Below are 26,122 nucleotides of genomic sequence, written 5' to 3' on the forward strand. Positions count from 1 at the left end.
TTTTCCGTTAACTGCAAAGATGCATCTTGCAATTTCTAAAGTAGCCAACACCGATGAAGTGCCCCAATTATGCGACTAAAACTATTTGAGTACTTTTCGGACCATTCATTTCTACTTCCACTTGACGTCATTTTGCGGGTCTCGGAAGTCGCTCATTCCACCCACATGTAATTGAGTAGAAATTCAGGGTGTTACTAATTGGCAATTGCACTCGAGTGGCAAAACCGAATACTTTGAAAACCACAGATTGATGATGATTTACAGCCTGAGACCATTTAAAGACCCTTTGAAGTGCCACGGACAACATTCAACCATGCATGACCGGTATGTGGTTCAGCGTCTTACCGCCATTTCAAATCCCCTTCCTATTGTTCAATGACTCTTAAACAATACTACATTATTTTTATATTATTATTAGCTTTCTTTTTGTATGATAATATGATTGATCCGCCTGCAATCGACGACACAACGATTTGCTTTGTCATGCGACTTATGTAAAACGGTTGTTTTCGATGTACATATTTTCATTTTGCAAAATCGATAAATAGTCCGGTCTTGGTCAGGTCATTACGAAACTTTGCCGTAATTTACGCGTTTAAAATTGCTTCGACTGTTTTCCGTGCTGACCATAAGCTTGCGGGAAATGGCGTTGGCGTTGAAGAAAGTGAAAGGTAGTTTAGACCGAATTTTCGACAAGAACCTTCAAGACCTTGTTCGGGGAATTCGCAATCATAAGGAGTCCGAGGTAGGGCAGATTCAAAGTTATATATTGATTGTATATCGTCGGTACACCAAGCAACCAGAGTAGTTCATTTATCTTTACAAATTGCAAAAGGTTTCCTATCGTCTTGTCCGCTCAAATATAGACCCATCGACTGAAACACAATAACTAATTAGTAGAAAAAATGATCAATAGCCTTATAGCTGTATAGACCTCAGACCTGTAGAATGTAGCATATACTCCTTATATAGAGTTATAGTCCTTACTCATTTTGCATTTACTGTACCAGTGGGATCAGAGATATATAGGGAAAGATAATGATCGTAGATCCATGAATCACCAGCCCCATCAGAGAGAGCCTATAACTTTCATATTTATTGCTGTACTGCAGTCAGTGAACTTTTAAATTTCACATATGCCAAGGTCGGTATTAGATTGATATTCATTCGATTTCCACTTATATGCTCATTACATCACAGTGTGTCTTATCTTCTGTGCATCACCGTGTATACATTGTGTGTCTTGAGTGAATTTAAAAATAAAACAGCTAAATATGATTTTGATTATGATATATCGTCTATTCAATTCAAAATTTATAGCCTGCTTGCTTCTCTTTTATAATTGATTAGTATATGCGATTGTATATTCAAGTTATCCACATCCAAGAATATCTTCTCTGATATACGATACCGTTCTTCATTAATATTACCTGCCTGTTTTAATTAACCGTGATTTCCCTGGATTTTCATATGATCTGTCCATTTAGCTAAAATTGCACAATTAATGCATATATTTTTTGCGTAAAATTTCCTCAAAATGTTTTCTCTAGTGTTTATGTGATCATGATCTGTGTTTTGCCTTATTCTGTTTTAGGCGCACTACATTTCGACTTGTTTGGAAGAAATAAAAAATGAACTTCGTCAGGACAATGCTGCAATCAAAGCGAATGCTGTCAATAAGCTTGTTTATGTAAGTGGAAATTGCTGTAATTAGGCTACTCATCTACACTTTCTCTTTATGCCGCAGCCAGGGATGTAGCGAAGTCGCAAGTCAATTTCCTTTTTTAGTTTTGACTTGACTCATGACGAGTCAATAGTGTTGAGGCTTGAGTCAAACTTTTGCGTAATATCAAAGGATTCGGATTCATAATATAATCATCAGTTCTAATACAGGAGAGTTGAATGAAACCCTCTGGAATGGTCGAGTCATTTTATAACTTGGTCAAGTTAAGCGTAATGACTCGAGTCAAGTCAACGTAAATTTGCGAATCACGTCATTGCAATTGCGACCATGGCTGCAATTCAGGCAAGCATTTTGTAACAACATTCAATGACAAATGCGAATCTTACTCAACTGATAAAAATATGGATCAGCGGAATATTGTTTTATTTCAGCTGCAAATGCTCGGATATGATATCAGCTGGGCGGCTTTCAACATGATCGAAGTGATGAGCGCTCCAAAGTTCACTTTCAAGGTAAGCCAACATTTTTTACGACCTATATGATTTTTCTCTATCCATTGCCACCGGAATGGCCAGTAATGCAGTGCTTTTATTTTACTGAATAGTGAAGTGGAAATTACCTACTTGATCTACTTCCTGTTGTACTTAACTTTTTACAATTACGATTTTTTTATTGTAGAAAGTTTACAGAACTGTTACGAGTGCAGTTGTTGAAAAAATATATTTAAAATTCCCCCCGTATCAACTGTAACTGAAAATATTTTCGAAAATTTCACGCATTCGCAGTGTCCGCAGTCATTTTTCATTAGTCGCAAAGATTCATCTTGTAATTTTGAAAGTAGCCATCTTTGATTAGCTGAGATCCGGTAAAAGATCCTTGATCTAATCTAGTTTTTGCCACTTCTGACTCGAGTACTGGTATTTGTTAGAGCTTGAAGTAGTTTTTACGTGTCTTTGAAATAGCTACTTGTCATTGTAATGAAGTAGAAATTTACGGCCATACTTCTACTGGCGTATCAACGCTAGCAACTTTGACCACCTCCCATTGTCACTGTAGAACCAGTCCTATATATTGCGGACACATTGCTGCTGCAGGCTTGTACAATAGGGCTCTTCAAAATTGATTTTTTTCTCAAATCGTACTGGCTACTTGATAAAATTGTTAGGTTACGTAATTCAAGCCTACACACCAAGTTTGGTTTAATTCCAACCAGTAGCCGCATTGCTACAGGAGAAGAAAGTTTCTATTTATTATATAAAAATAAATAACAACAAATTTTCTGTTCACCCCATCAAAGTGTCTATAAAAACGATGTTCACCCAATTTGGTTCAATTCCAACCAGTAGAAGCGGAATTATTGCCGTCGAAAAATTTTGATTTGAATAAAATAGTATTTACGGTACCACTACAATAATTAATTAAAGAATTGGTCACCGTAAATACTATTTTATTCATAATCCAAATTTTTCGACGGCAATAACTCCGCTTCCACTGGTTGGAATTGAACCAAATTTGGTGAACGTCGTTTCTATAGACTACCTAACACTTTCATGGGGTGAGCAGAAAATTTTCAAATGTTTATTTAGTAGTACTAGTTCCGGATTTTGAAAATTGAGTAGTTCTAGTGTTCAGTTGCACATTTGAAAAACAATTTGTTGCCAAACAGCTAGAAAACATGTATTGCCGTGAATCGTGATACTGATGTTCTGTTGTGTGATATTGTTGCATCTTGCATCCACATTGCTAGCTCAGAATCGATAGTTTATCCAATAATCTGTTGGTTCTGTCTGTCTGATTCCTCGGTAATTTTGTTGTACCACTGTTCATGTGGAATGGAATTCATTCATCAAAATTGAATCTGGCCTGTGTTAGTTGCGAATTTTCAAAGGTCACAGTTCTATAGTTGGAAGTTTTGAATCATGAGCAGTTTCAGCTCTAGTTGTGCGATGTGCATTTTAAAATTCAAGTAGTTTCTACAATATTTTGATGCCTCTGACTCTAACATGACCTTTTCTACGTCAAGCGTATCGGATATTCGGCGGCTTCGCAGACATTCCATGAGAAGACAGACGTACTCATGCTCACTACAAACATGATCAGAAAAGATCTTGGCTCTCAGACGATGTACGACGCTGCAGTCGCGCTTAACGGACTGTCTTGCTTCATGACGCCCGACCTAGCCCGGGATCTGGTCAATGATGTTTTGTCTCTCGTATGTGTTTTGCTGTTCTCTCTGAGATGCATTGTGGTGTGGTATTTTCGATGAATATATTTGTCTTCAGATGTCCTCGACAAGACCGTATCTGCGTAAACGCGCCGTGCTGATCTCGTATAAGATATTTCTGGCTTATCCAGACGCTCTGCGTCCTGCGTTTCCGAGGCTGAAGGAGAAATTGGAGGACCCCGATCCAGGTCAGTCAGTTATTCATCATGGACTTGCCAATATTCTGATCTACGATATTTGATGTTGTTGTTCTCATGTAAACCACTTTTATTTAGGGGTTCAATCTGCCGCCGTCAACGTGATTTGCGAACTGGCTCGGAAAAACCCGAAGAACTACCTGTCGTTGGCCCCCGTCTTTTTCAAACTGATGACGACATCCACCAATAACTGGGTTCTGATCAAAATCATCAAACTCGTGAGTATCTTGAGCCAATACAGTGATTATGTTGGTAATACCAAGTGCCTTTATCGCAGTTTGGAGCATTGACTCCGTTAGAACCGAGGCTTGGAAAGAAACTGATTGAGCCGCTAACAAATCTGATCCACAGGTGAGTTCTTGCATAAATTTTGATGAATAACATGTATAACAATATATTTGAATTTAATATGCATATTATGATTATTACGATTTGGAGTATTTACTGTTGTCAATCAATGAGCTAAAAAAAATCTCTCTTATGATTTTATTATACATTTTTTCAGTACCTCAGCCATGTCACTTCTGTACGAATGTATCAATACCGTGATACAAGGTAAGCATGAATTATTATCCTATCAAGTAAATAATCTTCATTCTGGTCTTGTAGCCGCTTGAGGTGTTCAAAGTGGTTGTTGCTGTAATCAAGTAGAAGTAACTTCATAAATTTGTACTCTACTTCAAGTAGAATTCGCCATTTCCAAGTATGTGAAAAAGTAAGTGTTCTGGGTCTAGTTTTGTCTAAAAAACTGAAACTGTGAATTAGAAGTAGTTTAAAACATAGGCACTTGAGGTTGACAGAAAAATTAGAAAGATTTTTATAATCAATAAAAAGAGATCTATCAGCTGGAATCAGCCAAATTTGGCGTGCAGCATATTTTTTAGGTAACCTAACAATTCAATCAGTAAATCCCCGGAATTCGGAAAAATATTAATTTTTGAACAACCCTACTTTACCATCTTTGATTAAGAGGGTAAGAGAATGAGTATATTATGGGAGCGAGGGATCGGTTTCGCCCAAGCGGAGTTGTAAAACGGGTTCAACACGACTTGAACTCGAGGCTGAACAGTTATGACTCCAGTCTCAACAGCATGACTCGAGCTTGAGTTGGTTGTGAATTGAAAATGACTTAACTTGTCTCGAGTCAAAACTGTGAAAGTAAGATTGACTTGTCTCGGAACCTTTGATTACAACCCTGTGCGAGTCTCTTACATACTTCAAGTGATTTGACTTGACTCGAGTCAAACTTTGCAATGATTCGCTGCGACTTGTGACTCGAAGGTAGTACAAATTTCTAAAACCATGTTCTTACTTTCACGCTTTCATTGAAGTGCTAATATCATTTACCACAGGAATGGCCGACCACAGTTCCTCCATACAGGTCAGTGGGCGTTTTGCTGCTTATAGTACAATACAGTAGCTCGTAATTCCATTTTATTTCTTAGATGTCTAGTCCGGTTGGGCAGGTGATTCGTTAGATGCATGCCAATGCAGTAGCTTTGTAGGCCCGTCGCCCGTGCATGCGGGCACATGGTTTTAGAATCACATCTAGCTGTATAGCCAATTTATCGTAGGGTGAACTCTCGCCCTGTACAGTGATTTATGGTGACTTCAGAAGGAATCACTCAAGTAATCTGTTGAGAAAAATTTTAGGGTTTATGATTGAAAATAATATACAGTTGATAATTTTAAACTGTTCGTTGTGCTGATCTATCCACATCAATTGCGTGTAGTGATGAATATTCTTTAATGACCGATGACATGATTGAACCACACCTCGGAATGCAAGCTATTAGTTATGAATCCTTGATGGGATTATAATTATCAATTTCATCATTTAATCAGTGAGGCACAGAACTAATGATGATACTAAGCTTAGTGCACTGATTCGGAATATATTTACTTTGGTCAGGCCCAGAAATCATTATTGTAGCTGTGAGTCGGGCGTAGGGGCCATAAAACTATCTTGGCAGCAAATACTGCTCATGTGTATTTCAATGTCGTAAGACGAGTCAAACGTAGAACCCGGCTGATATCGGATTTTTGAGCCCCGACATATTCAACTGATATTCAAAAAATATGGCGTCTAGCTTAAGGCGCATTTTCCAACCTTCCAAGCATTTATTTGCGCGGTTTTGCAGCCATTGTTAGAAAGGCTGCACCTGAACGCCGGTAAGCCGTAAGAAATGGATCACTATTCTCAGTCTGGCGTACGTAAATTCTCCGACCCTCTACTATCATGTTGTGATGTCACAAAAATTGTGGGTATTTTTTTAACCTGCAATGGCCGATACCAATATTTCTCTCAAAGTGTGATATTGACTCGATATATAGGCTCTTTGAAAATACTAGAAATGTCATTGAGGTTAAGGGGTATGATCACTGATTTGTACTCTCTCTGATTCTCCGCAAACCTATGCTTCTAGGGCATTATTCCAGAGAATAACTGAGTTTTTTTGCAGCTGTGTGTCCAAAAGCTACGCATTTTGATTGAGGACACCGATCAAAACTGTGAGTAAAGTCCAATTTTTTTTGTAATCCATGAAATCTCTACTAGTTGCTGACGATTACCCCTGACGAGTGTCAGCAGAAAATATTCGAATTCATTTCAATATCAATATATTATTCAATTGTTTTCATGGTCGATTCACATTTTGACGTTTGTGCAATTGTGGTGATACAATTGTTGATATACAACGTTCTTTCCAATTATCTACTAGTTGCTGACGGTGTCCCTGACGAGTGTCAGCCGAAAATATTCTGGTTTATATTAATGTAAATATCATATTCAATTTTCAGTGAAGTATCTCGGGTTGCTAGCGATGTCGCGTATTCTGAAGAGCCATCCGAAAGCCGTGCAGTCGCACAAAGACCTGATACTGCAATGTCTCGAAGACAAGGACGAGTCCATCAGACTACGAGCGCTTGACCTGCTGTTTGGAATGGTGCGTTTGCGTTTGAACTTTTAGGAATATCTATACATCAAAGAACGCGAGTGGCATCTCACAAACGACCGCATTCCAGGTGTCAAAGAAGAACCTGATGGAGATTGTCAAGAAGCTGATGCAGCACGTCAACAAGGCAGACGGAAGCCAGTACAGGGACGAGCTGCTCTCGAAAATTATCGAGATCTGCAGCCAGCAGAATTACCTTTACATCACAAACTTTGAATGGTGAGAAGATATTTGTAATGGGGTGCTAATCAAGGCTGTAACCAAGTCACAAGGTTCCTACAAGGCAATCTTACTTTCATAGTTTTGATTAAGTCAAGTCAAGCCACAGTTTTTCAACTCTGCATGATTGATATCGAATTTTATGATCAGTATATACAAATTTTCCTCAGGCTTACCAGTTTCTGGCCCTATTTTTCCAGTACCAGTGCCGGTAGACGAAATACCAATAATGCGGTGACTTACTATTCTTCGAAATGCCTATATTAGCAATGCAAGTCTCGAGTTATGTGACTTGTGACAGTGACGGTACATCAATAGGCTCAATCAAAGAGAGTCATTTTCCGTATTTAGGTGCATGACTCTAGTAAAGTTGGGTCATCAGAAAGTTATAAAATATATGTCAAGCTTGGTAAGGGGGGTAATGAGTCGAAAATGGTTGGGAACCGCTGCCCTAATTTTTGCATTTTGGAATCGAGCTATAACATTGTGATATATTTGGTGGTCTGGCGTCTGAGAACCCCTCTTCTAAAACGTGTTCGTGTTTCAGGTACATCACGGTTTTGGTCGAGTTGACCCGTACGGAAGGGGCCACCAGTCATGGGTCGTTGATATCGTCTCAGTTATTGGACGTAGCAATTCGTGTCAAGACCATCCGACCCTTTGCTGCAAAACAGATGGTACGTCTCAATTATTGTGATTCAGCTATTAAAAAAGTACTCATTTTTCTGAGTACCCGAGTAGTTTTTGCCTACTTGCACCAATTACACAAGTGGTTATGCTTTGAACTACTTCACTTAGACAAAACTACTGACCTTTGCAATGGATTATGATAAGTGTAAATCACTTTTGGGATAAGTCTGCATGAATTTTATGAGTGAAATTGTCATAAGAACGGAGTGACATTACCGCCTGTGTCATGGCAGCCGGATATATATACGTAGGATTACCATATTTTGGAAATCTGAAAAGAGGACAATTTTTCAAAATTTTCAGACTCGCGAAACAGGAAGAAAATCATAGAAAAATTGCAAATTATTCCCTCTCCGCGGTCGGTCGACTAAAAAAGGTCAACTTTCGGGCTCAACTCCCAAATTACAGCTTTTCTTTCACATTATGCGTTGGTTGACTAAAAAAAAAGGTCAACTTTCCGGCTCAGCCCCCGAAGTAGCCGCCGGACCGCTGATTTATTGTATTTCAGTCAAATTTTGTCCTATATTTGACCAAAATCTCTAAAAAAAGGACATTCGGGCGTCCTCCGAGGACTCTTTCAAAGAAGTCAAAAAAGAGGACAAATCCTCTTAAAAGAGGACGTATGGTAATCCTACATACACGGAGTTTCTACCCGTTTGTAGCTATATCACTCATTTTGGCTGGTTGCAAAGATACATTCTGCAATTTCAAAAGTAACCGTCTTTGCTCAACTGCTACTTTTACTTGTAATTGAGTAAAAATTATGGTGCCACTTCTATTCGAGTAGCCACTGAAGTAGGTCGTCACAGAAATTAATTCAAGTCGGAAATATTTACACGATGTTCTTTCCAATTCTGTACTAGTTGCTGACGATTACCCCTGACGAGTGTCTGCCAAAAATATTCGGGTTTCTTTCAATATGGATGTAGTGTCCGTTTGTATATTGCAGTTCTCAAAGGGTGTCTCAGCTAGAAAATATTTTCAAGCTTGTATTTTGTCGCAGGCTGTCTTCCTAGAGAATTCTCACGCCCTGGCTTCGCAACTGCAACGGAGCGGAATGCAAGAAGTACTCTACGCCGCGGCCTACGTTTGCGGGGAATTTGCTCAGTGAGTATACCGATTGTCTTGTAGCTGTAGCCACACTCGGAGCGCATAGCGCTTGAAATGCTTCGTGTATAAATCCAATGTCATCGGCGTAACTTGTAGATTCATTTTGGATTTGAAAATGATGGTGGGGAATTCCGTTATCTAGACACGCGACACAAATAACTTCACTTCCACTGGTTTGAATGGAGCCAAATTTGTTATGCATCATTTTTTTATTATTAGAAAACGTAACAATTTCACGGGGTAGCCGGTACAATTTGAACGAAAAGGTATTTTTGAACAGCCCTAGTGTCAGCTCCAGAGTTGTGCAACCGGAGAATATTCAGCTAGGATTAAAATAAGAATTATAGCTACACAGTTTTTTGTCCTAATTAGACTCAAATTAAAATTATAGCCACGTACTTTTTTCCAAATTAGATTAGAATTAAAATTGCAAATTTGCGCACTCTCGTAACCATGAGAACAGTAAATGTTTGTACAGTAAGCTTGGCACGTTTCACACTATACAATTCTCCTGCGGCATTTTCAGGAAAACCGGAAAATTAGAACATAGAAACACTTCACAAATTAGCTTAAAACTAGATTACTGGCATTTCGGTATAATTAGACTCGTTAGATAATTAGAATTATCTAATTGTCCAAGTCTGGTTTGATATATTACAAAACGAATTTTATATTAAGAGAGAATTTGTTTAAAAACGGCGACCTTTTCCTTACCTCAGGTTTGTGGAGGACCCGACCTCTCTCTTCCAATCCATGCTGCACGCCCGGGTCACCAGCCTGCCGCCGCACGTGCAGGCCGTGTTTATACAGAACGCGATGAAGCTTTTCGCCAGAGCCGTCACCGAGGCGGAACAGAGTCAGGACGACGAGAAAACGGAGGAGCTGTTGAATATATTGACGGAGAAGTTGCCGGTGTTTGTGCAAAGCGGGAATCTGGAAGTTCAGGAACGGGTGAGTCGGTGAATTATGGTTTACAGGTTGATTTTTAGTGGCGCAATGGTTCCAGCGTTTATTGTAATGATTTGAGCGATGATTTTTTCTAGGGCTAAAATTATACGCCTCTTTGAGGGTTGTCCAAAAATAACGTTTTATTTTGTCGGATTTCGAGGATTCACTGATTAAATCGTTCTGTTGCTTAAAAGCGGCTGCACACCAAATTTGGCTCGGAAGCAACTGGTACATGTTGAACGCACGGGAGTTTAAAAATTATGAAAATATTATAGGAAAATTTGAAAAAAAAATTCATCAAATTTTACTTTCAACCCCGTGAAATTGTTGAGTTCTCTACAAAAACGACGCAATTCCAACAGATAGAAGCAAAGTTATTTGAGGTTTTCATTCGTAATTCCGAGTGTTTTTGCGAATCGACTATTTTCAACTGCAATAACTTCACTTCTACCGTTTGGAAGTGAGCAAAAATCGTCAAGCGTCGTTCTTTTAGACAATTGAACAATTTCATGGGGTTGACAGTGAAATTTGAAACTTTTTGTCAGTTTTTTTTTCATAATAAATCAGCGTTCATATTGAAATGAACCCGAATATTTTCGGCTGACACTCGTCAGGGGTAATCGCCAGCTACTAGTAGAGAATTGGAATGAACATTGTATATCAACAATCGCATCTCGAAATATGACGTCATCAGCAGCGTTTTTTTAGGCAACCTAAACAATTTAATAAGTGAATCCCTCGAGCCCGGAAAGATGTCCTAGTAAACGACCATTTAGATTTTCGTGGAATATCTTACTTACCCGGAAAGTCTTGATATTTAATGCCATCGCAATCGTGATTCTCATTTCCGAATACTATCGCCCAGGCTTCCTGCGTACTGTCCATGGTGAAGTACGCCGCAAAGGCTCGTGCCAAAGGATCGGAGATTTCGGCCGATTTCAATCATCTGTTCAAGGGCGAGCTGAACCCAGTCGCTCCCAAGGCGCAGAGAAAGGTCCCTGTGCCAGAAGGGTATGTTTGAATTTAAATCTTTCTTTCCGTTGATAACTAGAGCTAGGATTTTTCGCCGATAATTATAAAAACTATCACCTTCAGAGATAACCCCAATATATTATGTTCAATAGATATGGTATCTAGCTTACGGCCGCATTTTCAAGACTTGATTTTCCAAGTAGCAGGACTGGTAGACGAAATACCAACAATGTGGTGACTTTACTATTCTTTGAGGTTACTATGAAATGTCTGTCTTGGCCGTCCTTGTCTCGAGTCATGCGACTTGGTTCGAGTCATGCACAATTGACTCGAGTACAAATCAAGTCAATGCATAAATTGACTCGAGCCAAGTCGAGTCACAAAAAAAATTGCGAGTCATCACAACCCAACACCGACATTTCTTTCTATGCGGGATATCGACTCTGTGTTTTCGGCGAATCTTTATTTTACATTTTCGGCCCGTCTCAGGCTTGACCTCGACGCTTGGATCAACAGTCCTCCCGAGTCTTCGGAAGACGAGTCGCAGACCACTTTTAATTACAAGACCAAGGAAGACGACCTCGGCGAATTTTACTCCAAGAGGGAGAAGGAGAAAGAAATCTCTAACGAGGAGAGGATGGAGGTTGGAACTGATTCGTACCAAACTTAGCTAACGTGCTATTTCAGTTCGAGTTTTACAACGAGAAGATTTTAGCTTTTACAAATTTAGTTAATGCTATATTTATAATTATAGCTACACACTTTTTATTTTGCGAATTAGATTACAATTATAACTATAGTTTGCACATTGAATTAGAATTGGAATTATAGCTACATGTTATTTCTTAATATTGTTTGCGATTAGAATTAGGCCTATAGCTGTATCCAAATTATGTTATAATTAGAAATATAGCTTCAGTTTTTTTCAAATTAGATTGAAAATTATGGCTACACATAATTTTTTTTAAATTCGATCAGATGTACTTATAGGATCACAATATTTTTCCGAATTAGATTTCAATTAGAAATAGAGATAAGTTTTTTTTGTTTCAGAATTTGATTAGAAGTAGAGACACAAGTTTTTTTCCAATTTAGATTACACTTCGAATTCTAGATACAGTTTTTATCGAAACTAGATCAGAAGTAGAATGATAGCTAGACAGTTTTTTTCCAAATCACACTAGGATGATAGCTATGCATTATGATTATTTTTCAAATTAGCTTAGAATTAGATTATCGTCTTTTCGCTCTGATCAGCATAATTAGACAATTAGAATTATGTAGTCGTCCGAGTCTAAATCTCGGTCTGCGTTTCGTTTCAGATGCGCGAACAACGCCTGAAACAGCAAGAGAGCAATCCTAACTACCTGAGCTCAAAGGTAGGCAGCGACTGGGGCTCGAGTCTATTTTGCTTGTTGCCCCGCTTACTCGAGTGGTTGCGTTTTTTCTGGCTACCTTCACTTCTACGTTAAGAATTTCAGGCAAACGTACAATTTTGATGTGGGAAAGTAGTTTTGGAACAAGTTAGCGTCGTGTTATAAGTGATGTTGTCTTGAAAATAGACCCTGTATCATGTTAACCAAATATATATTCAAAGATTGTTTGTGTAGTCATTTTCCCATTGTCTGTTAGTGGTTGACGATTACACCTGCACTAATTAAGTATGCGACCTCTCGGTCAAATCTACTTGTCAAAACTACTTATTCTACTACGTCTCAGCAGGATTGTAACCAAGTCGCAAGGCTCTGTGCCACAAGTGAATCTCACTTCTATAGTTTTGACTCGAGTCAAGTCCGAGTCCAAGTCAGCGATCAGTCGGTCGAGTCCAAGTCACTGTGTTGACGGCTCAGTTTCCAGTTAAAGTCTTGTTAACCCACTTTTTATAACTCTGTCGGGTGACATCGAATGGTTCTCATTCATAATATTCTAATTTTCGTCACTTTTAGCAGTTTCTGGTCGCATTTTCGAATACCAGTACCAATAGACGAAATGCCAATAGCGTGGTCACTTACTATTCTTCGAAATTGCAATGAAATGTTGGTGTTGGCCGTCTAAGTTTCGAGTCATATGACTTGGTTCGAGTCATGCGCAATGACTCGAGTCCAAGGCGAGTCAATACACAGATTAACTCGAGTCGAGTCATTTCCGAATTTTGCGAAAATGACTCGAGTCAAGTCGAGTCATCTGAAAATCGTGAGTCGAGTTATGACTCGAGTCATTACAACCCTGCGTTTCCGACCTTTTATTTTTCACTTGAGGTAATTTTGACATGTCTTGAAAATCGACACTTCTGTTGTAATCGAGTAGGAATGTACCGTACCGCGTTTCTTCTACTTCTAAGTCTGCAGTCTGCTTTGACCACTTGTCCTCCAAATACTATATTCCAATCCTTCTGTATATGAAATCCATCACTGACAAAGATCAAATTATTTCTATTTCTTCGATTTTAGCCCAAAGCGACAAAGGTAGAGTTGTAGCTCTATGATTTACGATAGCGGCATGATTTAAACAAAACGTTTATTTTGACTCTTACGCGCATGTAACTGTTTTATTACGTTGATTTTTTAGCGTGTTTCTGGCTGAGATATTATTTGCATTTGAAGATGGTGGCATAGTTTGACCTGTTGTTTTCTTTGCTATGTATATCGTTTTCATCGAGTACTCGACAGCGGGGCTTCCATTGACTAGCGTTTTCCCCATTGAAGAGACAGTCATGTGATGTAGCAACTAGCATCTAATGCAGCGGTTCTCAACCTTTTGTGACACGCGCCCCCCTTGGCGATGGTCAAAAAAATCGCGCCCCCCCTGACCCACTTACATTTATCGTCATGTCAAAAAGAGCACATCATCTAATACAGAGTTGGGCAACCTTCCTGCTAATCATGGCCGCATTTCGATTACTTATGTAGCCAAAGGCCGCATTCCAGGGCATAGCCGCAATGAACGATCTGGACGCAAAATGCCTATGGTAAACTGTCCATATCCATTCACGGTGAACTCCGGACTATTCTACTTTTCGCAACGGCCCATTGTACGCACCGAAATCGGGAGTGGCAATGTTACGAATAGTTGCTGCGAGTGCATATTGTCGCGCTTAGCGCCAAAATTTTTCAGAGGCGCGAATGAATTGGTATTTCTTGAGGATTCCCATTCCTGCTCCAATTAGTAAGGGCGCTACTGCAATAAATCGAAAAATGAAGTCTTGTTGAATTGCGCGGGGCGCGAAGAAAATTCCAAGATTAAATAAAATCTCTCGAAAATCCGGGAGTGAATTTGTAATTGCAATTTTCACGTCTACGGCTGCCAACACATACTAATTGAATTAGGCGTCAACGTCCGCACAAATTCCCTTCTACAGCCGCATGAGGCCGTACGGACTGCCCACCACTGATATAATAGGATACATAAGGTATATCTTACGCCAATTTTGTATCCGCATTACAGTTGCTTAGTCTTTACATTGCTGACAAACTTCCCCAAACATGTTTGAAAATAACAAAACAACATTGAAAAGGACATCAATTAATTTCCAGGTAGGTTGCACTGAGACTAATCCTGATGCTGGTAGTGACTACAGAGAGCACGGCATCGTTCTGTCCTGCCATGCTAAATTTGATCAGTTTTGGAAATGAATTAAATTGTGTTGATTTATAGCCAAATTGAGGGCGAAACCGGGCAACCTATATTGCATCCAAGTCTGTCTTGGGCAGTGCAGTTCGCCAGCTATCAACAACAGCTACCTAGCACACAGAGATTTAGGCTACTGCCAAAGCTATAAAGTAATGAATGACTTGCACGTAGGAATTTCTCTAAATACGAATTAAGTTTAATCTTCAATAATCGTATCTTCAGAATGGTTGTGAAACACATGTTTAGTCACAATTTATACAGACATTGACAAAATTTACAAAAATTTCTCGCGCCCCCCCCCCTGAGAGCCTCCCGCGCCCCCCAGGTTGAGAACCCCTGATCTAATGCATCATGATGTGTCACCGATACCAATATCGCCTATGCAACAGATTTTTAGCGAATAACCTAAAATTTCTGTCGGTATCCCATTGAAACATAACATAATTTCTTCTTATTAATGACAGTAATTTGAGCAATAAATCCTGTGTTAACTACACTTATTGACGATAAAACCGAGGCATGATGAAAAAGTGGCATTTCCACTCCCATGCATTAGTTGTGGAGACAGAGCTTGTCCACATTCAGCACTAGAATGATTTCCTTAGGTTAGCCTTACTGAACTGAAAACAGAATAACTCGCATACCTTGTTTGTATCTTGAGTAGTATATAACTAAATAACTTGCTTGTGACATGCTAACATTACCGTTAGTCTCAATACATGCTACACTAAGCAAACCCTGTAGATAGGGTGACATATTTAATCGCGTCTGCCAAACTGAAATATGTTTTGATGCGCGGATCGGTGGTCTTTGCTTACAAATGTTTTTGCCAACGTTTTAGTCTTGATTTCAAATTTGATTTTCGTCAGTTTGCAGCTTTTTGTAATTTGCTTTTACAATGTCATTTTGCGCTAGCACAATTATGCATGCTCCAATGTCTGCCATAAATTTCAGATCCAAAGCGGTTATCAGGTTCCGGGGGAGAACGGCGACGATCTGCCTCCCGTGGAGAATATCGATATTGTGGTTCCGCTTCATATACCCGGGATGACATCTAGCGACAAATATCTTAGACAGGTAACGTTTGAAATTGTTTCAAGTTCAGTTCATATGAAATCAGTTCATTCACATAGGAACGGAAGTAGCAAATGTCTGTACCATTGGACAGGTGTACAGTAGGGGTGTTCAAAAATTTTTTCTCAAATTTTACTGGCTACTTGATAAAATTGTTGGGTTACTTAATTGAAGCCTGCACACCAAATTTGGTTCAATTCCAACAAGTATAAGCTGCCGCAGAGCCAATTAAATTTTTTAATTTATTAGGAAAAATTGAAAAAAAATTTCAAATTTTTCTGTTAACCCCATGAAACTGTTGAGTTGTATTCAAAAACGACGCAAGACAAATTTGACTCAATTCCAACCAGTAGAAGCGGAGTTATTTGACCTGAAATTAGATTCTAATAAAAATCATCATGGCAACCAAATGTATTTTCTAAAATCGGACTTATTTGGAGCGCCATTAGTCATTTTTCAATGGTTGCAAAGATGTACCTTGTAAATTCGATGGTGGCTTGGCTACCTTTGATTAACTGCTAAAACTATGTGACGTCTCGACTGAATCCGCTTTGTGAAACTATGTATTTAAGGATTCTTTAGACAGCCATTACCTATTTTCACTTGAAGTAGTTTTGACAACTTTGAATTTACTACTTGTAATTGAGCATAAATTTTTACATTACTTCTACTTGATTATCAATGCCTCTACTTTGAACACCTGTAAGTGCCAGTGAAGTAATCTCTGTAGTAATAACAATGCTACCGACGCAGGCTAAAAGGTGGATGCCACGATTCGGGGTATGTCGTCTGTGCGATGTGATGTCCGTTTATTTTTTGCCGGGCCGGTTTTATCGTGGCTGCTTTTCGTGTGTGCGATATTTTCGGTGGCGGTGGTGTGTGTCATTCCGAGCGACATTTTTGTAAAATGTGTCTTGCATGACTTCGCCAATAGCATATTTCTAGTGGATTTAATCCCCGACCAAAGACCTGATTAGTAACACTGGTGTCCATGGCCTTCCCGCTTGGCGCACAGCATTACCGAGGGGTGATGCAAGACTTGGAAAGCCTTACAAGGCTATTTCTGCACCTTCCTTGTCCAGCGGAACATGCACATCATGCACTCAAGGTGTGCATATGCACAGATCGTGTGCAACTGTGCTTGTATATCATGAGTCCGTGTATATGCAGCAAAAACATGGGGACCAAAACACATAATGTCATTTCCTTTCCATTTTCATAAGCATGAGATCAATTGGTGTTTTTATACCATGCCAGACCTGCCTCTAGTTGCCCAAGTCTGCATATTGCTGGTCCAAACTTCAGTGTTTTGTTTCTGCCTCGCTAGTAATCCCAGATATCTTGTGGAAGTAATCTCTCGCTATCCGCTCGCAGGAACAAGAGAGACGCCGACAGCGTCACAGCGAGAGAATGAAAAGGAAAACGGAGAAAGAGAAGAAGAAAGGGAAGAAAGGTGATTAATGAGGAAGGTTTTCTAAGCTGTGTGATTTCATTCGTTGACAATAATTTGATTGCTTCTAAACACCACAAGATTGTGACTAAATCAAAAGGTAGGGAGCGGTCTTTCCAATCAGACACCCACTTTTTTCTGTCTATTTTCCGAGGAAAATTACTATATTATGTTTGCAAGCCATTCTATATCACTCGAGCAGAGTTAAAAAAAGTGGATTGAACCGAAGTAAAGTCAAAACAGAACGGTGAAAACTATAACTCGGACTCGACCCCCTACTCACTGACTTGGACTTGACTCGGTGGTGAATTGGAAATGACTCGACTTGACTCGAGTCAAAACTATAAAAGTAAGATCGACTTGTGACTTGGTTACAACCCTGACTGGTGATGACCCACCTCAGTGTATGTGCTTTAGATTCTAAAGTTTAATTTTGCAGATTTTTCGAATTTTTACTACCCATTTTTAACTTCAACAGGGCGCAAAGATCGCAAGAAGCATCGTGCCGTCGAAGAATCTCCGGAAGAAGATGTGGAACCTGTTCATTCCGTGGATATAGTTGAAGAGGAGATGCCAGAAGTAGGATTGCTTAACGTGACATGACAGACTCGGTATTGTGTCTTATGACGGGGTTACGTTTGTAGGGTGCTACTAAAACGGACTCTGAAGAGGAAGAGAGAAATGACGATCTTTATAAGGCGCTCGACATGGATTTGGAAAGGTGGGTCGAATTGGGATTTTGTGAATCTAAATATATTTTTAAAATAGAAATTTTTGAAATTCTAGGGCTTAGTGCAGCAAAGCTTTACTACCGACTCTATGTCAGTGAATTTGCGTGATCAATATTTTTGAAATATATCGAAATCACTTTCCCGTTGTGATGTAATAACGACGACTGCACAGACTCTAGGGCAGTATATAACAGGTTACGGCACACCAGAGACACTTTTGGCTGTAAATATTAACCGAATAACAACACAAGGCTTATGAAATTTTGCAGGTTTATATATTATCTTGTATCCTGTCCGCGAGTCTGTGTGATCTAGGCCAAGTTTTTGTTGCAGTGAAATCCGTGGAAAGTTGCATTTATTTTTCATTTGGCAATATGCTGCGATGTTGTAGTTCTGTACTTGTAGAATTCTAGGTGACTAACTTGTTTCTTTTCGATTCAACAGTCCGCTGACGGCGGCTGACAACTTACCTACTCGTTCGCACCGGGTCGTCACGGAAACGGTGACAAAAACGGCTTTGAAAGAATCCGCACCGGCAGAAAAAAAGAAGAAAAAGAAAAAAGAGAAGGTTAGCGTGTCCAATTTTTTTGATTTGACAATTTATCTTGAATATCACTTTCTAGACCACGATTATTCATCAAAATACACCAACCCAAACTCTGTCAACAAAAGAAGTTCGTGTACCACCTAAAAATAGTACATTCAACGCTCTCTCATTCGAAATTTCATGCTGCTGACGATTACCCCTGACGAGTGTCAGCCGAAAATATTCGGGTTCATTTCAATATGAATATACTATTCAATTGTAGATTATTCATCAATGCCAGGGTGGTAATGACTCGAGTCATGACTCGACTCGAGTCACGATTTTCTGATGACTCGACTCGAGTCGATCAGTGTATTGACTCGACTTGGACTCGAATCATTGCCCATGATTTGAACCAAGTCATATGACTCGAGACTCAGACGACCAAGACCAACATTTCACTTTAATTTTAAAAAATAGCAAAGTAACCCCACTATTACGATTTTGTCTATTGGAACTGGTACTTGAAAATGCGACCAAAAACTGCTAAATGTGAGGAAAATTAGTGTATTATAAATGCCGTAGGTTCGATATCACCAAACATAGTTATAAAAAGTGTGTTTAACAAGACTTTAGCTGGAAACTGAGCAGTCAACACAATGACTTGGACTCGGACTCGAGTCATTATACCATGACTCGAGCTCGACCCTCTGCTCGTTAGCTTGGACTCGGACTTGACTCGGTGATGAATTGAAAATGACTCGACTTGACTCGAGTCAAAACTGTAAAAGTGAGATTGGCTTGTGACTCGGAGCTTTGTGACTTGGTTACAACCGTGATCAACACTCATTTTCGTGGTACAATATTGTCTTGATACAATTGAATATTATGTTTATACTGAAATGAACAAATGGAGTATTTGGCAATACGATTGTTGATGTACAATTTTCTCTCCAATTCTCTACTAGTTGCTGACGATCACCCCTGACGAGTGTCGGCCGAAAATATTCGGGCTCATTTCAGTATCAATATACTATTCAAATGTATATTGAAGTTCTGTGCCTCACAGAGTCTCTTGAAATAACCCTTTATAAAGAAAATCGTAAAGTTTTTGAGTCGAATATCTTACGCTGTAATGAATTTAGTCTTGAAAGCTATATTCAAATACGATATTCATAGCACCGGCTATTCAATTTTCTGTTGAGCTCTGACCTTATTTTGTAGAAAGAGAAAAAAAAGAAGAGTCACAGGCGTCGTGATGAATTGCTGCTGGTAGACGAATTGGAAGAGGTAGCTACCGGGAATGGGGGTGAATTGCCAAGCGCTCCGAAACAGGATTCTGCGAACGGACATGCCGGCGCTGCTAAGGAGCCGGTAAAACAGAATGCGCTGTTGCTCTGATTATATGGAATTTGCGACGTTTTAATAATTTTTTCAGAACGATGACCTTGATTTCTGGCTTTCCAACACTGCCGAAAGCGCGGCGCCCCTTGACGGGTGAATATTGTTATTTCTAGTGTTATAACGACTAGGGCGATTTTGTTTTCACCTAATAATCGTAAGATTTTGACCTAAAAAATCAAAATTTTGACATGTTTATACTTCAAACAACTTTATTTTGACAGAATTTTGACCTCGTGTATGTAAATTAGGTGTTGTCCCGCATAACGTTAGAATTGTACTACTTATCTTCATTTCTGGTTGGAACTGTGTCCTGACGAAGTAGTTTGGCATGGAAAAACTTTTTTGACTTGAAAACTGACAGGTTTTTACATGAAAAAACTATATTTTAACGAAATCTGGACATGTGAAGAATGCTCAACAGCAGCAGTTGTTGGCTGGTGACAAACCGTGTTGCTTCATTCTGACAATGTTGTCGACATCACAATTTTTTACCCTGAACTTCTCGATATAAGTACCAATGTCCCCAGCAGTCTTGCTTCAGTTAGGATATTGCGGTACGTTGAGCATAACACCATGTCAACCTATTTGTTTTATTTGACCGTTTAAGATTCACAATGGTCGGTCTATAACGGTAGGCCTACAAAGTTGGCTACAAGCGGTAAAATGTCAAATGATAAGTTCACCGACAGTGCAAACATCTACGATACAAACGAAATGCAGGCTGCAAAAACCGTGAACGTGAATAGTATTGAACACACACTATGCTATCGCTATGCCACGCAGGAAGGGAGACGCTCCCGCCGAGGAGAGTTCGAAACGTCGGCACAAGAAGAAGAAAGAAAAGTCTTCCAAGCACAAGAAACATCGTAAGAGCGTCCAAGAAGTTGACACCAAAGCGGAACCGGAAGCGCCCTCCGAAAGCCCGCCTTTGCAGGTGAGGCTACCGACCACTTTTTCGAAAGCAGATCTCCAAATGATAAGATTGAACTAGCTTGCCACCAGGCGCGTAGCCAGCTGAAAAATAAGGGGTATTTGAAATAAAAGGGCGGGATCTCGATTTTTTTTTCGAATTTACTAATATAGCATCAATTCATTAGGGTTAAGTACATGCGTAAATGACGATTATGCAATCTCCTCGTGTTGACGAACTTACGCGTATAATAAACTTGCCAACGAGTCCGGAAGTGCTGTCAATTAGCGAGTGCCTGATCTCTCGTGAACAATTAAATACGCGTATTACGTAGCCTCGTCGACGATCTGCGCATGTCAAAATGTCCGAGTTTTTATGGAATCTGTTCTAAAATGACACCGATTTCAGGTGGTTCAAACCTTTCTCATCTTTTATAACTACAGCCTTGACACACATCTTGTGACGGTTATGTTTAAGTATTAGCGCACATGTTTGCGGACATTCGATGTCATTCTGTTTCGCGATGTCACTCTTTAATCAAAATTGCTAATCATCATACACGTAACGGCATATTGTCTCCAAGCCAACGAGATATAGGAGCCAAAGCATGCTAGGCCCGAGAGGCGATAGTTAGGCCGATGTCTCTCGTACCAGGCCTATTGCGGATGCGATTGTGTAAGCGTTAGCTTGTCATGGAACCTCCTTCAAGAATAGAATGTTTCAAGATACTTTTCCTTGTAATAAAGTAGAGCTTTGCGGCTTTTCATCCTACCCGCAGCAAATCTGGCTACTTTGAGCACGTCTGATAACGGCCATACGTCTTTCGTCAGCTCTCAACTAGGTTTGTGCATCTGGCCGACAACGACGATCTCTCCGTGGATTACGAGACGCGAGCCATACCCATGCAGGAGAGGCAGATTCTGGTGGCGTTTCTTTTCAAGAACATGGCCGCTCAGCGCTTGAAGGATATTGAATTCAATGTTCTCGATACGTTGAACACCCGGTGAGTCTTATGTAGCAAACTTCTACAAGCTACTAGTTTTTCAAATTGTGCAGCTAGAACTATTAGCATTCCGAAACTCCAAACTTGAACTAGATAAGAAAATGACTCGACTCGAGTCTATTTGTGTATGGAATCGAGTCATTTTCACGACTCCACCAAGTCGTATGACTCGAGTCATTCTATATTACTTCAAGTCTCGTGTATTAGGTCCTATAATTGAAAAATGGGCCCGGAAACTGTCTTTTATCTGTTTGAATAAACATGTTTGGGGTGATAAAAATGAGTATATTATAAATGCGAGACCGTCGATATCACATAAGAGTCTCACAGAAGTGAGTTGACCATGACTTGAACTCGATACTGAGCCGTAAACACTATGACTGGGACTCGAGACTTAACACTATGACTCGAACTAGACATGTTGTTGCCTGACTTGGACTCTGACTTGACTCTGTGGTGAATTGAAAACGACTCGACTTGACTCGAGTCAAAACTGTAAAAGTCAAATTGACTTGTGACTCGTTGAATACCAACCTGAAGTAGGCACACCCTCCTTTGTTACTGGTTAATAGTGTACATTTCAAATCCACCTACTAACACCGAATCTTCTTTCTCTAAGACTGATACGTCCGCCGGGATTATCTCCGCACGACGCCGTTAAAATTCCGTTCTCTCTCCTGCCCGGGTCTCTGAACGAAGCCCACCTGGTCTTCTCCGCCGTGAGCCTGAACATGCCACAAAAGCTGCGCGGTACGGTCACCTACATCCTAAAAGATAACGAGAACGCGACGCAGCACAAGCTGGACTTTAAGCTGTTTTTGCCGTGTAGTTCCTACCTGGTGGCGACCAACTGCGGAGGGTAAGATGCTAAACTGTATTGCCATAATTGTTGGTTTTTCTGGCTTGCATATTTTTCGGCAGTGGTGATGGCTGATATGATAACTGATAAAATGATTATTTCATGTGGTTGCTATCACAATTTCAAACATAAAGGTGATGTATAACTTAGCTTCAACTACTAAAGTAAATTGATAGTGACTATGACGGTTGTTCAAAAAGTGCTATATATTGAAATGAACTGAAAATGCATACCATGACTACATCATACTAATATGTCGTTATGTGATAGCTTTTCCGTCTTCATACATTCCAGCACTTAATGGTCTCTGCACAAGTTTGCGGGGGATTATACGCTAAGTAATATTGGAGTTATTGCAATTTATACTTGAATACGAGTCGTTATCTTGATGTTAGTAAAATTGTGTCGAAATTTGCTCTTCACAGAGACGATATATAAAGGTCTATGACCAGCAGAACTCAAGATTTATCATTGTCTGACGGGTATTCATCAATGCGTTTGACGCTAGTCTGCAAGAATTCTCTTTCCTGGTTTTCAGAAACGGCCTTTGACGGCTTAAGACATAACTAATATCCCACATTTAGCATTCCGATATAGAAATTGACTATAACTATTAATAGAAACAAACAACAACTGTCGTCTATCATAATTTTCCGGCATATTTATAGGTAAATCAGAGCCGCAAGAATGCTACCTTGGAGCCGCATGCCCGCGGTTGAGAATCACTGATCTAACAGAACGGTGCTAACCAATTTTTGCTCACTCCCAACCAGTAGAAACGAAGTTATTGCAGTTGAATATATTGAATTCGCAAAAATTGCCTGGACAGTGAGTAATCCCAGAATTATGAATGAAAAACTCGGATAATCTCGCTTCTACGGGTTGGAATTGCGTCGCATTTCTTCTGCATCGTTTTTGTAGACAACTCTACAATTTCATGTGGGTTGACAGTAAATTTTTTTATTTTATTTTTCAAATAAATTCAAAATTTTCGAACTAATGTGCATTCACATCTACCAGTTGGAATCGAGCCAAATTTGGTGTGCAGCAACCTAACAATCGAATCAGTGAATCCCCGGGATCCAGAAAAAAGGTTATTTTTGAACAACCCTAATGGTCACCTCTGGTGTTGGCCAAATAGGAATAGGACGTGTCTATTTTTGTCCTTGATATTTTTGCAGCATATACTTGGTTTCCTGTCTTGAACTGTTTTTTCTTATCAGTTCGCGTTTCGCCGAGCTCTTGTCGTCCGGCAATCTTCCCGAGAAATCGTCGATACGGGTCACCGCCCCTGACCTCGAATTTAGCCATGCGTTACAGAAAATCTGCTTCTACTTGAAATTTTCAGGTACGATCATTTGTTTCTAAACGGGGAAAATAGAATTTATATTAGAAATAACCTTGCTGTGTATTCTGGGCCGAGGATGGGCGGCATCTGATTCTATTTCGAGTGGAGTATTGGAATACTACTCGTCATGAACTCATATGTAGCAGCAGCAAATTCAAAAGTTCACACTTATACCATTCCATCCTTCATACGATATCAAAGAAAATTTTTGGCTGTCACTCGTCAGGAGGAATCGTCAGCAACTAGTAGAGAATTGGAAAGAACATTGTATATCAACAATCGTATCATTAATATGACGACACTGGCATGAAATTTCGAATAATTGAGGCAAATTGAGGCTTAATTCCAATATACATGAAACAGTTGTATAATATAATCCAATGGATAGAATATTTATTTTACTAAATCTATTGGTTAACGTAGTTTGATTTCTCTCCTTTAAACAGTTGTGGAAAGAGTGGAAGGTTCTGCTTCACTGTACGCTTCGTCCATTCAACAGCACCACGTCTGCTTGCTACTGAAGTCTGTGGTATGTCTATTTGGATTAAGTCAAATCCTTTGCATTGATCAAACACGCTTCTTTTCCAGCCAAATGGTTTTTCAGTCGACGCAAAATCCAACGAACCTTCTCTGCTCTCAAATATATTAGAAGAATTGAAAGATCTTTGCAAGTGATGTGCTCCTGTCACATGCCAAACGAATATCTGGGGTCATTGTCATTGAGTGTGGAGTTGTCTTCAACGGGTTACAGTGGGACCACCGCGATAGCAACATCATTTTCCTTGCTGCGTAATATAGCAAATTAGGCTAATCCATGTCTAGTTGATTGTTGGTGTCAAGTTTGGACTTATTATTGCGAATTCTGCTTATCGCACAAGCAATACTGGCTATTTAGTGCAATGTAATGGCTATTTTGTTCTTTGTATGTGTCTGACTTTGAGTAGCCTATACGGTCCATTTAGTAGAAATATGTTGCTTTTATGGCTTGCATTTCGGGGATTGCTGGACCGAATGTTTGAGTCACTAGTCCGATGAATATTCTCAAGTATAACATTAATAATAATTGCTATATTTGCTGTACTATATTGAGTGTCAACTTGAAGGTATGGCGATAAAATTATATGTACCACACCAAAGTTTTCTGTGCACATTCTTGAATTTGACTGATCGTCTTGAGGGGTACATAGTAGTCATCACGTAGAGGTTTGCCTTAATTCGAGTTCTTGACTTGGAGATAGTCATGTTTGTGCCGGGGATTCCATCTATTGAGAAATTCAGTGGTCTCCGACACCCTGTGTGTCATTCGGTCCGATTAGGAATCGGGCAGGGCATCTTTTCCAGTGAGCATTAAGATATAGACCTTGCCTAGACTAGCGTATCATGTGTTTAATCTGGTTATCTCGAAGTACTAAAGGCTGCAAATATTATCCAGGACTGGTGTTGCATAGCGCTTCCGACTCAATTTTTTCGCAGTTGCTATTTGTTATGTTTTGAAATCATAAATTAATATGCTAATGATGCTGATGATCAGCACATCGGCCGGCCTTCTGGTACTGCTATGACCATGTGATTCGTGCGGCTGCCCATTACTTCCATCTGTATGTGGGGATGACAGAATAGGTATTTGACCGTCATGTTGGTGCCGTTCCGATTAATAACATTGTCCAATGTCCATCAGTATTGTAGAGGCTCTTCCTTTTTTTATTCTCTTTCATCTTCAATCTTTATTGACTTCACGACGCTATCATTAGGTCGTTAAAATGTGTGCGAGAAATTTAGTTTGTTGGTGATCATTGATCAATGAATGATGGGAGGTCTTATATTGAAAGCGACAAATTTTATGAAGATTCTCATTGCTAATGATGATTTATGAAGGCGATACAGGTTCCTTTCGAATATAGCCTCCATAATCCATTTATCCAAGAATTATCTGGATCAGACATCCAGGGCGATTGTTTGATTTTCCGTGAGAGACCATACGCTGAAGGCCGCAGCCATGTGAGGTGAATGCTCACACGAAACCGCAACAGGTCGTTTCGTCGTCCTATCTGTTCATTACATCGGACTGTGTGTTATTGTGTATTGCATTGTAGGCTACATTATGTGTCTTGATCGGGTGAAAATATATGATCTAATCTAAGATCTGACGATTATTACGATAACGATTAGAATCCGACCGATTATCGGTT

At 39.7% G+C, this 26,122-nt stretch overlaps 1 protein-coding gene across 11 annotated transcripts; it reads left to right on the forward strand.

Moving 5' to 3' along the window:
- Positions 1-536: 536 nt before the first annotated feature.
- LOC145438613 (AP-3 complex subunit delta-1-like) lies at positions 537-25,069 on the forward strand. 11 transcript variants are annotated; one of them, XM_080315952.1, is made up of 33 exons: positions 537-745; positions 1,595-1,690; positions 2,116-2,196; positions 3,708-3,896; positions 3,967-4,096; positions 4,184-4,323; positions 4,383-4,456; positions 4,611-4,660; positions 5,437-5,496; positions 6,557-6,616; positions 6,905-7,050; positions 7,130-7,278; positions 7,826-7,955; positions 8,972-9,075; positions 9,798-10,029; positions 10,892-11,037; positions 11,488-11,641; positions 12,321-12,377; positions 13,449-13,463; positions 15,583-15,705; positions 16,456-16,482; positions 17,077-17,155; positions 17,631-17,731; positions 17,797-17,873; positions 18,328-18,451; positions 19,634-19,783; positions 19,848-19,906; positions 20,597-20,747; positions 21,554-21,726; positions 22,346-22,585; positions 23,809-23,933; positions 24,380-24,462; positions 24,522-25,069. In XM_080315952.1, exons 1-33 carry the CDS (start codon positions 644-646, stop codon positions 24,606-24,608), a joined length of 3,714 nt encoding a protein of 1,237 aa, XP_080172078.1. In that variant the 5' UTR covers positions 537-643; the 3' UTR covers positions 24,609-25,069. The 11 variants fall into 11 exon arrangements, with proteins under 11 accessions (XP_080172078.1, XP_080172079.1, XP_080172081.1 ...); XM_080315953.1 differs by having other exon boundaries at positions 17,640-17,731; XM_080315955.1 differs by having other exon boundaries at positions 5,437-5,486; positions 6,568-6,616.
- The last annotated feature ends 1,053 nt before the right edge of the window (positions 25,070-26,122 follow it).

This window comes from Botryllus schlosseri, chromosome 5 (genome assembly GCF_051294905.1).
Source record: "Botryllus schlosseri isolate E-star chromosome 5, Bs_hap1, whole genome shotgun sequence".
Lineage (NCBI taxonomy): Eukaryota > Metazoa > Chordata > Ascidiacea > Stolidobranchia > Styelidae > Botryllus > Botryllus schlosseri.